The sequence below is a fragment of the Mesoplodon mirus genome (genome assembly GCF_964341445.2).
Source record: "Mesoplodon mirus genome assembly, chromosome: 16".
In the NCBI taxonomy this organism is placed as follows: Eukaryota; Metazoa; Chordata; class Mammalia; order Artiodactyla; family Ziphiidae; genus Mesoplodon; species Mesoplodon mirus.
Window position 1 is genome coordinate 8427077 of NC_138992.1, and position 13208 is coordinate 8440284.

The following is a 13208-nucleotide window of genomic DNA, read 5'->3' on the forward strand; positions in this document are numbered from 1 at the left end:
GAATCTTGCTGAGGACTCTAGCCTGGGAGATGGTCTCTTAGTAGTTCTGAAGATGTAGGGGAGAAACCAGCTTCTAAATGCTTTCTGGCTAGGGAATACATGTAGGCAGGCATACATCTTGGTAAAAGACTGCTAGTCACAAAGAACAGATACCACGAGTTAATAATTTAGTGCTTTTCTACGTATGGGAAGATGCAAGAATCTGGGTTCATTAAAATTCTTCCTGAGATATACATCTAACTATCTTATCTAAGGGGCCTGTTTTCCCAAAGCACAGAGTGCCTCATTCTGTTCTTCATCCTGAATTCCTCGCAGGGTGCATTGTGAGTCACTGACTGCAGTGCCTGACAACTTAATCCTTGTAGAACTGGGGGGTGAGCAATGCTCTTTGTTCTTTGTTTGCAACCAGAAGCCTGATGCTCCTGAATCATCGCTCCTCCTCACTTTCAACTCTTCAGGTCTTGAGCAGTATGTGTTTGGCTGTATTATTTTCTGCAACAGAGGAATATGATGCTGACATTTTAATTTCCATGGTGGCTCTCCTTTTGCTTTCAGGAAGGCTCAGCCTATTTTCTAATGCTTTAAATAGCTTCTTAAGTCACTCACTTCTCTTCTCTGGTTCATTTTGACTGGTATTGTTTGCTGGATTTGAGTTTCTCTCTTTCCCCCTTTCCTTATGGAAAATACGTATATTTAACATCTATGTCTCATGTATGTCTCTAGGTTTTGTCCTTCTGGGTCTTTCAAGTTGGAAGAGATAAAAATCATGAAGCTCCGGGGCTGGCAGAGCATCAGTTATTCAGCCCAATCTTGTCTGCTGCCATGTCCTCTGCTGTCAGTCAAGGCATTCTGCCATCCAATCAAGAAACCGAACACGGACGCTGTCTTGTTCTGCCCGGCTTCCCTCCAATGGGTTTCTTATCTGTGTGCCTTACCTTTAGAGTCAACATTTGATAAAATCCTCAGGCATGTTCCTCAGGGCATAAGTACTATCTGTACTTCTACCTCTGCATGAAGGTGGCTGCCTCACCTTGAAACTCACTGAAATTACTTGGAGTATTCTGTGCTGATCTTCCTGGTCCAATCTTCTCACATCTGTCTAGATTTTCTGTAAGCATCTCACACAATGGCCCATTCAAGGTGTTGGAGAGAAGACATTTTCCTTTACTCTTCTAGGTTCTTCTCGCTAGTCCAAGAATTAAGTCAACATGAGACACATTAACAGGTGAAAATCAAAAGTTTAATAACATGTACACATGGGAGAGACCCACAAGAACTGAATAATGTGCCAAAATGGCCTAAATCCTCACCTTAAATACTATCTTCAGCTACAAACAAGGATATTATGGGTAGTGATCTGGGACTTCAAAGGGGAGGAAAGCAATTAGCATGGAGATGGAAAAGCAAATGTTTGGTAAACAAATGCTTGCTGGGCCAAGCAGAGACAATGAGACCCAGAGTGGACTCTGATCTCCAGGCCCTGCTGAGTTCCCCAACCCAACTCAACCCATATTCTTTGCAGAGATCTCCAGTGATAGCTCTGTTCTGGAACAAGCCCTGTATCTAAATTCTCTTAGGCAGTTACGAGGAAGCTCAAAGTTTCTTCCGGAGTCTTTTGGGCCTCAATTGTTTTCAGCTCAAAATAACCCACATTGCCCAAGAGACATTTAGGGGTGGCAAATTTTGCTCCCTTATAAAGGGATGGTTCCCCCTCACTCTTACTATGAGCCCTCCATTTGTGGCTTTAAGATGGAGCTTCTTAATAGTCTCCTGATCACCTTACATTTCATTTACCTATAAGGTCTCCTTAGTTTCCTCCCTAGAAAATATTTCAAAATATGCAAAAATTCTAGGATTAATAAGTGAGTTTGACAATGTTATAGGATACAAGATATAAAAAATCAATTTTATTCATATTCTAGTAATTAAACATCTGAAAACAAAATTGAGGAAACAGTTCCATTTACAATATCATCAAAAAGAAGAAAATACTTAGAAATAAATTTAACAAGTGCAAAATCTGAACACTGAAAACTACAAAATTTTGCTGAAAAAAAAAAATACAGAAATCCTAAACAAATGGAGAAACACAGCATGCTCTTGGATCAAAAGACTCAATGGTGTTAGAATGGTAACTGATCTGTAGATTCTGTGCAATTCCTGTCAAAATTCCAGCAGGTTTTTAAAAGAAGGTAACAAATCTGATCCTAAAACTTTTATAGAAATGCAAAGAAACCAAAATTGGCAAAAACAGGTAAGAAAGAACATAATTAAAGGAATTACACCATCCAATTGATTCCAAACCTTACTCTTAAGCTACAGTAATCAAGATAGTGTGACATTTGCATAAGGACATATAGATCAATGGGAAGGGTGTGGAAATAAACCTACATAATTATGGTCAATTGATTTTTGACAAAGGAACCTAGGTAATTCAAAGGGAAAATAATATTTTTAACAAAAGGCACTGGAGCAACTGGATATCTACTTGCAAATTAAAAGGATGTATCACTTCACACCTATTAAAATGGTTAACATCCAAAACATTGGCAAACACCAAATAAACACTGGCAAGGAAGGATGTGGAACAACAAGAACTCTCCTTCATTCAATTGACCGTATTTTTTTAGGTCGATTTCTAGATTCCCTATTCTGTACTATCAATCTACATCTCTATCTTTATGCTACTTCTACACTGCCTTGGCTACTATAGCTTATTAAGACACCAAGTCAGAAATTATATGTCCCTCAACTTTAGTTCTTCCTTCTCAAAATTGTTCAGGGTATTCTAGGTCCTTTACATTTCCATATAAAATTTAGAATCAGTTCACTAATTTCTATTTCAAAAAGTCTGCTGGGATTTTACTCAGGATTGCATTCTATTTATCAATCCATTTGGGGAGCACTGACAAATGTTAACAGTACTGTGTCTTCCAATCCATGTTCTTAGTGTATCTTTCTATTCATTTATCTCGTCTTTATCCTAGGCATTGTTTCATAGTTTTCTGTGTACAGGTTCTGCGTGTTTTCAGATGTTAAGTATTTTTTTTTGTGCTACTGAAAATGGCATTTAAAAAACTCTAACTTCCAATATCCCCTTGCTAATGTATAGAAACATTAGTTCTAGTGGCATTTTGATAGGCTCCTTAGACTTTCCCAGGTACACAGCGCGTCATCTGCACATGTTTCCTCTTCCTTTCCGAGTGCTATGCCTTTTATTTTTCCTCCTTTATTGCCCAGTGCCATATTGCACTAGCAGGACCTCCAGATTAATGTTGGATAATAACGGTGACAGTGGATATTCTGGACTTGCTCCTTATTTTAGAGAAAAGTGTTCATTTACCACTATGAGGTTTAAGTTTCTTGATAGATGCCCTATATTGTTATACAAATTCTTTTCTATCCTTTTCTGGTAGTGTTTAATCATGAATGGATACTGAAATTTATGAAAACCTTTACCTTAATTTAGTGAGATTAACATAATTTCATTATTTTTTGACACTAAACCAACTTTGTATTGGTCTCCTTGTATTGGTATTCCTGTGGAATACCCAACTTGATCTTGATAATATTATCCTTATTGTATAGGACTAGGTTCACACTGCTAATATTTTGTGGGGACTGTGTCTATGTTCAAAAGGGATATGTATTAGTCTGGAATTTCCTTTCCTTGCAGTGTTTTTTTCTGGTTCTGGCATGAGGTCAAAGTTGGTCTTGAAACAAGTGTTCCTTTCTTCTCTATTTTCTGTCAGCGCTTGTGTAAAATCAAGTTTTCTTCCTTAAATGTTTGATAGAAGTCACATTTAGGCCTGGAGTTTTTTTTTTAAAGAAGGGATTGGGTCTTCTTTTTTTTTTTTTTTTAATTTGTTTATTTCTGGCTGCTTTGGGTCTTCGTTGCCAGGCGTGGGCTTTCTCTAGTTGCAGCGAGCAGGGGCTACTCTTCATTGCAGTGCGTGGGCTTCTCATTGCAGTGGCTTCTCTTGTTATGGAGCATGGGCTCTAGGCACATGGGCTTCAGTAGTTGTGGCACGCAGGCCCAGTAGTTGTGGCTTGCAGGCTATAGAGCACAAGGCCTGGAGTTCTGAGGGAACATTTTCAATTTCAAATTCAATTTATTTCATTTCTTGAGTCAGTTTTGCTAACTTGTATCTTTTGAGGAACTTTTCTGTTTCATGTAAGCTGTTAAACTTATTGGCACTGGTTTTTCATAACACCCTTTTAAAAAAAATTGTATGTTGGATGTTTTAATGTTCCCTCTTCCATTCTAATTTCCGATCAGTCTATGTAGGAGTTAACCAATTTTATCTTTCTGTGCAAAGAATCAGCTTTTTCATTTATATTGATGCTTCCCTACTATTCGTCCATTTAGTATTTCATTGATTTCAGCACATTTCTTTCCTTTTCCATTTATTTTGGTTTTAATTTGTTTTTCTAGTTTTTTTTAAATCTTAAACCAGTGATTTTGTACCTTTTATATTTAAAATGTCTATGTTTTTTAATTGAGGTATAATTGACATTAGTTTCAGGTGTACAATAAGGTTCAATATTTGTATATATTGCAAAATGACAAGTCTAGTTAAAATCTGTACCTTGCTTTTTATTATAAGCATTTAAAACCGTAAATTTCCCTCTAATATTGAGCTGCATCCCACAAATTTTAACATGATGTATTTTCATTTTCATTCAATTAAAAATATTTTCTAATTTTACTTGTAACTTTTTTGAGTCATGGATTGTTTTACAAGTATGTGATAATTTCCAAACACATTGGGGTTTTTTCAGTTATCTAATACTGATTTCCAGTTTAATTTCATTATTGTTGGAGAACATGTTATGCATTTCAATTTTAAATGAGTTGAGAGACCTGTTTTGTAGCCTAGTATGTAGTCCATCTTTTTGAGTGTTCCATGTGTATTAAAAAGGAAATTTGTATTCTCATGTTGTTGGGTGAAACAGTCTATCAATGTCAATTAGGTCAAGTTGAGTGTTCATCTTTGTTCAAGTCTTCTATCCTGATTTTCTGTCTACTTGTTCTATCAATTAGTGTTAAAGGAGGGCTAAAATCTTCAACTATAATTGCAGATTTTTCTATTTTCTATTCAGTGATATTAGTGTTTGCTTCATGTATTTTGATACTCTATTAAGAGGCCTATAAATACGTTTTAAAAATGCAATTTACTTTTTTGTGTGTATGTGGACAAAAGTACAAGAGGATGACAAAGGCCTGTAAGTATAAAGGAAGATAACATTCTATTAGGAAGCAAACTGAAAAGGCAAAAAATAGAATATAAAATTTGTAAAATTTTCAAATGTTAAAGAAGAGCTTGCTCATGTATTTTTAAAATAGATGTTGGTAAGTAGCAAAATTGTATTGATTCTATTGCATACATTTTAAAATAACAGGTTGATTTTAATAGGCCAATATTTACAAATTAGAAATCACACTCTTTGTAACTGTTTAAATTTATGATGAACAATTTCAAATGGCAGAATCAAAGCCCCACTGCCCACAGCACTGTTCTCAATTGTGCATATTTACCTTGAATTTTTCCTCTCCTTCCCTACTTTTCCCTCTTCCTCACTCCAACTTCCTCTTAAATTAATGAAATACACTTAAGTCTTGTCTCCAGATCTCCAGGTACCAGAAATGAATTACAATTTTTCAAAATTCGTACAGAGAGGTCACAGTCAAAAAACATTCAAAGATCACCACTTTAATTAACATATATATTCTATGTCCCCCAAACCTCTCCACCTACAAGTCTAGTTATCTTTCCTTTCTTTTGCCTCTGTGGTTCCTTACACTCTTTGCTATCACCTATCTTGTTGAAAAAATATTTTTTAATGTTTCCGTTAGCCTGTAGACTGTGGTTCCATTAGTGTTAACTCCATAACCAACTATATGACTTAATGGCTGGCACAAAGATGGCATTCAATGTGTCTCCTATATTTAACTTTCAACTTTATAATTTAAATACTTTATTTGCTTCATTTAACTCACAAAACCAGGTTCTAGCCTAAGTATTATTCCCATTTTATACGTAAGAAAACCAAAGCTCAGAGAGATCACTGCTGGTAAACTGCCAGAGTGAAAATCTGAGTAGAGAATTGCAAAGCTCATGCCTGTTCCACTACAGGAAATATATTATTCAGTGACATGGTTCCTGCACGTCAGTAAAATGCAGGATACTATAAGAGGCCTTCAACAATGGACTGCTTCTCTTAGGAAGAGAAAGTGAAACCTGAAGAACTGTCTGCATTTATAGAGACACAACAAACAAAGGAGAATTTTCCAGAAGAGGAAAATAATATGAAGGCAAGAGATGGAAACAAGCATAGTCTATCTAAACAGTGAGGCTACATTTAAATGGATTTGAGAATTGGTTAGGTAAAATACAAAAGATCCAGATTACACAGACCTGACTTGGTTTGAAATAGGGAGTCACCAATGATATCAGAAAACACAAATGACAAGAATAGGTGAAACACTCCTGCTAGGAAAAGAACATGAGTTTGAACAGCACAGGGTTTGCGTCTTGAACCTGCCACTAACCTATGACAAGTCTCTAAATGTTTCTAAACCTCAGCTTCCCCATCTTAAAAATGATCCTGTCTTACCTTTCCACAAAAGAACAAAATTAGATGCTGCAGGTAACACGTACAATACCCGGCACAGAGGAGTCACTCAATGTTAATCCCCTAGCCTGACAGTGACCATTTTGATGAATCAGAATCAAGACAAAATTAAAATTTCAGAAGCCCACAGTAATACCTCCATGACATGATTTTATAAAAGACAGTGTACTACTGGTGGGATTGAGAAGGAGGAAGATGACACCATCCATTTTGAGGAACCAGCACATCTAGTGAAGAAATGGATAAGGGGGAGGGACTGCAAGTTTCAAGCCGGGGCTCTTAAGGTGGTGATATTAAAGCAGAGAGAGTGAAGCTGGCAGGAGACCCAGTTGGCTGGAGGGGAAATGGGCTCCTTCATTTTGAACATACAGAATATGAACATCTGAGAGGATGGAAGTCAGTGGAAATAAGGTTGAGTGTTAGGCAAAAGGATTTTCCCTGAAATTATGAGAATAATCAATTTCCTTTAAGGAAAGTGTGCATTACTCTTAAGTTTGAAAATAGTAAGTCAGTAGAAACACACAGGAGCATGAGGAAGTACAAATTATACTTATCAGTACCATACTAAGAAGGATCCTTCCCCACCAGTGTCAGTCTATTCTGTCTGGGTAGCAATGAAAAGTTATCTTTTCAAGAAACACCCTCTCTAATTTATTGCTTATATTTAAATATGTATACTCACATTTTAAAAGTAAGACTAAGTGGAAAGAAAACTCATCTGAAACCTCACACAATGGACTTACTTCTCAAAAATGAATTCACTTTCCTAAATTAAGGAATGACTCAGCCTGCTAGGTGCTAAAAGGCTTCAACCAATTGTTGATATACTCTATATTAAGTGGGTATGTGCATACAAGTAATCTGATACAGATTTACTTTAAAAATATAAAGTAAAAATTCAGACTCCCAATTCATATGCATAAAAGCAGAGCAAAAATTCAATATTCTAATTATTAGTTGAACTTCTAGTTTGCTGGCTGCTAACAAATAAAGTGATCTAATTTTAAGATACTCCAAGAACAAATGCACATTAACTTAACTGTGGTCATCAGGGATTAAGAATATGAGTGTCACTGGGTACAAAGGGTCCTCTGTGCATGTGACAAGAATCTAGGCAACACCGCTATTCACAGCCTGTTAAGGATGCTACTTGCTCCATTCTGAAAAAAAAGATATAAATTAAATGTCTAGAATTTAACCATAATAGGGAAAAGATTAGAGCCATTATTTTAAAACACAAATGAAAGACAAAGTATCAAACTTGGAATACAGACATTAGCAAATTTACTCCACACATGAAATATAGGCACTATTATTTTTACTTTAATATGCAAATTTAATAACTACTTCATATCCCTCTACTAAAGCTTTTCATTTCTCAGTAAGATTTTTGACAAAGTTAATGTATCATTAAGTAAATACACAGGGCTGTATTTTATGTCTGTGATCTTTGGCACATTTGTCAAGTTGGAGAATGTCAAAAGGCAATAAAAATGTCTAATGACTGTTTTGCACATTCTTTTAATCATCTTTACATCAAAATATAAGGCTGCAAAAAGGCAAGCTGAAATTTTATGATATGTGGAACTGTTTTAATAAAGAGTTTTACATACAGTACCTTACATATAGAACAGTGTGTTTGCAAATTTAAATAATATCTGAATGTACAGTGGCATGTATTCTTATCAAAGATAAATTCAAGTTTACTGTCCATCAGTTCTAAAATGCATTTATACAGATTGCTAGAACTGATAAACAGAACGAGGCATAAAATATTCAAGTGTTATATGTCATCAAATAGCCTCCTAACAGTCTTTTTTCCTCTTTTTAAAAAAGTTTCAAAACCTGTACATACATTTTTAATTTTTAAAAACAGTCTGTTAAAAGGTAACATTTCATGTTAACCACCAATTCTTATAGTCTATAGTAATAAAACTAGATATGTGTAGATATAAATATGTGTAGATTATGTACATATGTACGTTGAGTGTTTGTTTCAAACAAGCACACACACTTAACGCATACCTGCACGCAGAGCACTGGGGGCAGCACACAACTCACAAGAGCACTGGCAGACGGGAGGGCCTGGGCTCGAAATCCAGCAAGAGCTGACACAGCAACTGAGTTGCCTTTGGTTTCAGAAATCTGTCCATTTGTGATCAAAGCTAAGAGTTTTGAGTGCGTATGTATTTTTTAAAAATAAAATTCGTCTTCAGAAATGAAGCTTTTCCAGTATTCCACTACCAGCAGTTAAAAAATCCACAGCCACAAATTATTTTGATATTTTTGTCACTCCTCATCCCAGCTGAGGTTATTTACAACTTCTTTTTTTCTGAAGGCAAAAACCAAGCATACTCAGGATCAAACTGTACGTTGAAACCTGAATACTGAAATTTGACTACATATATTCTCTATATAGTATATGTGATATATGCGTTTCTGATGGGCTGATGGCATTATGTAAGACTTGGGTGAGAGAACTCCCACAGGATTTAAAATTCTCTTTCCAGCAGTAACATCATCATTTGGCACACTGACCCTTCTGCGAGCCATTCTGTTTTTTACAGTGAGCTTAATGCCAGCAATAAACTCCAATTATTTTGCTGTTTGTTTTTACAATATATTCATAATGAAGTAAGAATTCCACAACTGTTTTCCTCAGAAGTGAGACTTCTACTGTCAGTTTTCTGATTAAGGACATTCATCACCTAAGAAACAGCTCATGATCCTATAAAAGTTTCAATACTCTAAACTTCAGTGCAGCTAGATCAACTGCAGAGAAGACAGTTCTTACAACAAGCTTATAGAACTCTCCAGAATTTAAATTTCCTCTACAATTTTGGTTTGGGCCAAATGTTGGTTTATAAACATAGATCTTTCTACTAAAAACTATGTAATACACCATATTTCTTTCTACAGGTATCTCGAGCTTCATGTTAGTAACTATTCAAAACTCCTGCCAATCTGATTCCCTTAGCATAGATTATATTCTACCTCCACTGATCCTTGGCATATGACACGTTATCATTTGTATCTAGCTCATAAATTTTTTTAATATTAGCTTCCTTGATAAAGCTGTTCTTCATTTTCCTTTCCAAGGTGCCATCCTATTGATGTCACAAATCAGTAATGACCAAACATCACTAAGCTTTTTAACTATCCACTTAGCAGCCGTGTGGATAATAAAAATTAGTCGACTGAACAGAGCCACATTCTTTGCATTAGGTGTTCACTGCTGTCATACAGAGCAGAGAGTTGCTATTTGTTGTACTTTGCCCATGTCAATTAGGAGCTGTTTGATGTGGCGTTTAAGTTGGGGCAGCCTCGCGAGAGGATCAGGTGGCTCCAACTCCCCTGTGAAATCAAGCCAGCTTTCCAGAACTAAAAGAGAGAAGAGAAGAACAAACACATTTAAACGGCGACTGAGAACAGTCAAAAAATGGTATAATTAGAAGGCTGAAAAAGTGATGGAGAAAGAGTTCACTTCCCTTTCGCTAGAAAGCCAATCTGTAGAAGTCACTTCTGAGCAGTTAAGCATCCTCTACACCTCATCCCACAAGAATTCTAGCCCCTCTTAGTAATCCTTATCTGTTGTTCTATCTGTCGTGATTTTAGGTAATTTTTCCTTTTAAAGATAGAAAGTAACTGCATTTTGAGTGTCTCCTTTTACCCTCTTCTGGAACAGGAAACAACATTCCCTGTTCCTGCTCAAGCTTTCTATTAATTTAGGCTTAAATCATCTCCATTTTAAATGAAACCTAGCTACTCTAACCATTTTTTTAAATCTAGAAGTTCTTTTTAACAAAGGAAAGGAGGTAGCAATTTCTTAGTGTCCTTTCATCCCCACGATTTTATCAGTACTTTAAAAAAAAAAGAAGCATATTAGAAGTTCAGGCAGAATGCAATTAATTACATTCTATACTTTTTATTAATAATAATAGGGAATAGCATCAAGTTGCATTTTCTTCTTCAAAAATCTACTTAAGGGCTTCCCTGGTGGCACAGTGGTTGAGAATCTGCCTGCCAATGCAGGAGACACGGGTTCGAGCCCTGGTCCAGGAAGATCCCACATGCCGCAGAGCAACTAAGCCCATGCACCACAACTACTGAGCCCGCGAGCCACAACTACTGAAGCGTGCCTAGATCCCATGCTCCACAACAAGAGAAGCCACCGCAATGAGAAGCCTGCGCACCACAACAAAGAGCAGCCCCCGCTCCCTTCAAATAGAGAAAGCCCGCGTACAGCAATGAAGACCCAACGCAGCCAAAATAAATAAATAAAATAAGTAAATTTATATATATAAAAAATCTACTTAAAACTAACTAAACTAACTCTACAACTGGCTTATAACCAAATGGAAGATGCTTCTGAAATGGGTTTCCATTTCTTCTTTTCACAGGGAAAAACGAAGCAGTAGAAACTCTAACTTACTGGGGGAGGAAAGCAGCACATACTTTTGCAAATAAAAAAGGGGGGGGTGGGCAGGAGGTACAACCTATGAGGTTAAAAAAATGGAGTCAAAAAGCATAGGAAAACACTAGATTAGGAACCGAGTAATCTAAATTACTCTATCTTCTCAACTATAAAATTGGGATAACATTTTTCCTGTCCACTCCTTAGGCCTCCGGTGCAATAAAATTTTTAAATATAAAAGAAAAACATTTGAAAATGTGTATGCAAACTTAAGGTTTATCTACTTAAACTTGCAGGAGTTCTTTGTTGTTAATTTCACTAAACAAACACTGTCCAAAGTGAAAACAAAATGTTTTCCCCCATATTTCAAATATGCTTAAAGTCCTTATGCTGACTTCCAAAAAAAACCACAGTTCAATGAAAATATTCATTGAATATTATTTATTGAATAGTAATTTATTGAATAATATTAGTCAATGAATAATAATATTATTATTTTTCATTGAATAATAAATATTCCATATGGTATATACTGAGCCTGGCAGGTGGGCAATATTTAATAAATATCCATCTTAAAAAACAAAATCCCTAAAATATCCAGTCATATTGTCCTGAGACTAAAAGACCCTAAATGCCAGATGTGTTAAATACAATGTAAAGGGAGCAGCAAAGCACCATCAGCCCGGACAGCATCTGTAGTTTTTGTCCCATAATTTCAAAAACTTCAAATAACTTCAATTAAATTATTCAAAAGTGTAATAAACACACTTTACAGACTACAGCAATTGTATTTCAGTTCTTTCTTAAATTACCATCAACTTCTTTTTCTATCAGGTCCATCCTGCTGGTGACTTCATTCTGCACATTCTCTATGTGTGTAAGGAGATTGAGTTGCCACTGAAGATGTGAGTCTCCCGGGTCTTCAGTGCCCTTTTTATCATTATAAACAAATACTGTATTCCTTTCAGCTGAATTCTTCTCCAAAGAGCCAACAGAAAAAACAAAGAATTGGATGAAATGTAACGTCATAAAGGGAAAGACGCATTAAACATCTCATTACCCACAATGATCGGTAAAGTCCAACCTGACTCCCGGCATATTCTTAAAGGAAGTGCTAGCACGTAACTAAATTACACCTGATGGTCCCGGAAAGCAGACACGCCTGCCATGCCTCTTCACAATGCCTAGCAGAGTGCTACACAGGGTAGAGGCCTTCAAGAAAACCTGCTGAAGGAATGAAGGGGCTAATTATATTCCGTAACTAGAAAGCCCAGCTAATTGAGACTGACCCTTTCCTCAGGTTATCTAAGCTGTGTCACAAGTGGAGTGAAGGCAAAAAGCAGTGACGGAAAAAAATTAAGAGAGTTGGCAAAGGCTAGTATAAAGCCTAAGTAACTGCAGACTGGATTTTATTATTGCAGCTAAATCAACGAGGTGAGGGAAAGAGAAAAACCCCTTAAAAACTTAAAAAGTGCAGACTGCTTAACACACACACAAAATCTGACCTCAGTTTCACCAGCAATAACTCATTTCGTAAGAGGGATGTTAATTTGACAAAATAATTTACCACAAAATTTCGGGTAATATAAGCTTTTCAAATTCAGTTAAGTATTTATTTATAGAACTTACTTGATAAAAGAGGCCAGAAAAATAAAGAATTTTAAAGCAGTATTGCTAATTGAAAAATCAATAAAAAATGAAGGCACGACATCTCTAAGTTGTGAACAAGAAATAAGTTTACAAATATTCAATGTACACAGAGCTATAAGAATTCAATTTAGTGCATAATGTGATTGATATGTATATACAAATATGCTATAATTTTTAAAAAGATGATTTTTTAGATAAAAAGTGCCACTTTTTATCTAAAACACATACAAAAGGAACACAAATTATATTAATATATACACACCCACATGCACTTTCATGTCTTCACACGCAGACATTCTCATTTGGAAAAAAATTTGGCTCATGGTTTTTAGAGGCACCTAAGTGTACTTATAAACTTGAAACTTTTGTTAAGGCAAAAGTTTAATGAATTACTACATTTCTGAATTAGGGGATAATTAAATGTTCAAATGGCCAGTGTTTTCCTGTAGCGAAAGCAAAAAATGTCTTTACCCGAACAACGTACTTGTGAACTTGGAAATGTAAGTAA

General features: G+C 35.8%; 1 protein-coding gene across 14 annotated transcripts in view; it reads right to left on the reverse strand.

The window, feature by feature from the left end:
- Positions 1 to 5359: 5359 nt before the first annotated feature.
- PHF20L1 (PHD finger protein 20 like 1) overlaps positions 5360 to 13208 on the reverse strand; it is a gene marked incomplete at its 3' end in the record, with an annotated part of 79657 nt that continues 71808 nt past the window's right edge. For 5 of the 14 annotated variants that reach the window (XM_082600950.1, XM_082600944.1, XM_082600942.1 and 2 more), the window contains 2 exons: positions 11863 to 12028; positions 5362 to 10017 (listed from right to left, as the gene is read on the reverse strand). In XM_082600950.1, coding sequence (XP_082457076.1) covers positions 9875 to 10017; positions 11863 to 12028 — 309 coding nt within the window. Of the gene's footprint in view, positions 10018 to 11862; positions 12029 to 13208 lie in introns of all 14 variants that reach the window. The other 9 variants (XM_082600945.1, XM_082600943.1, XM_082600955.1 and 6 more) reach the window with 4 other exon arrangements.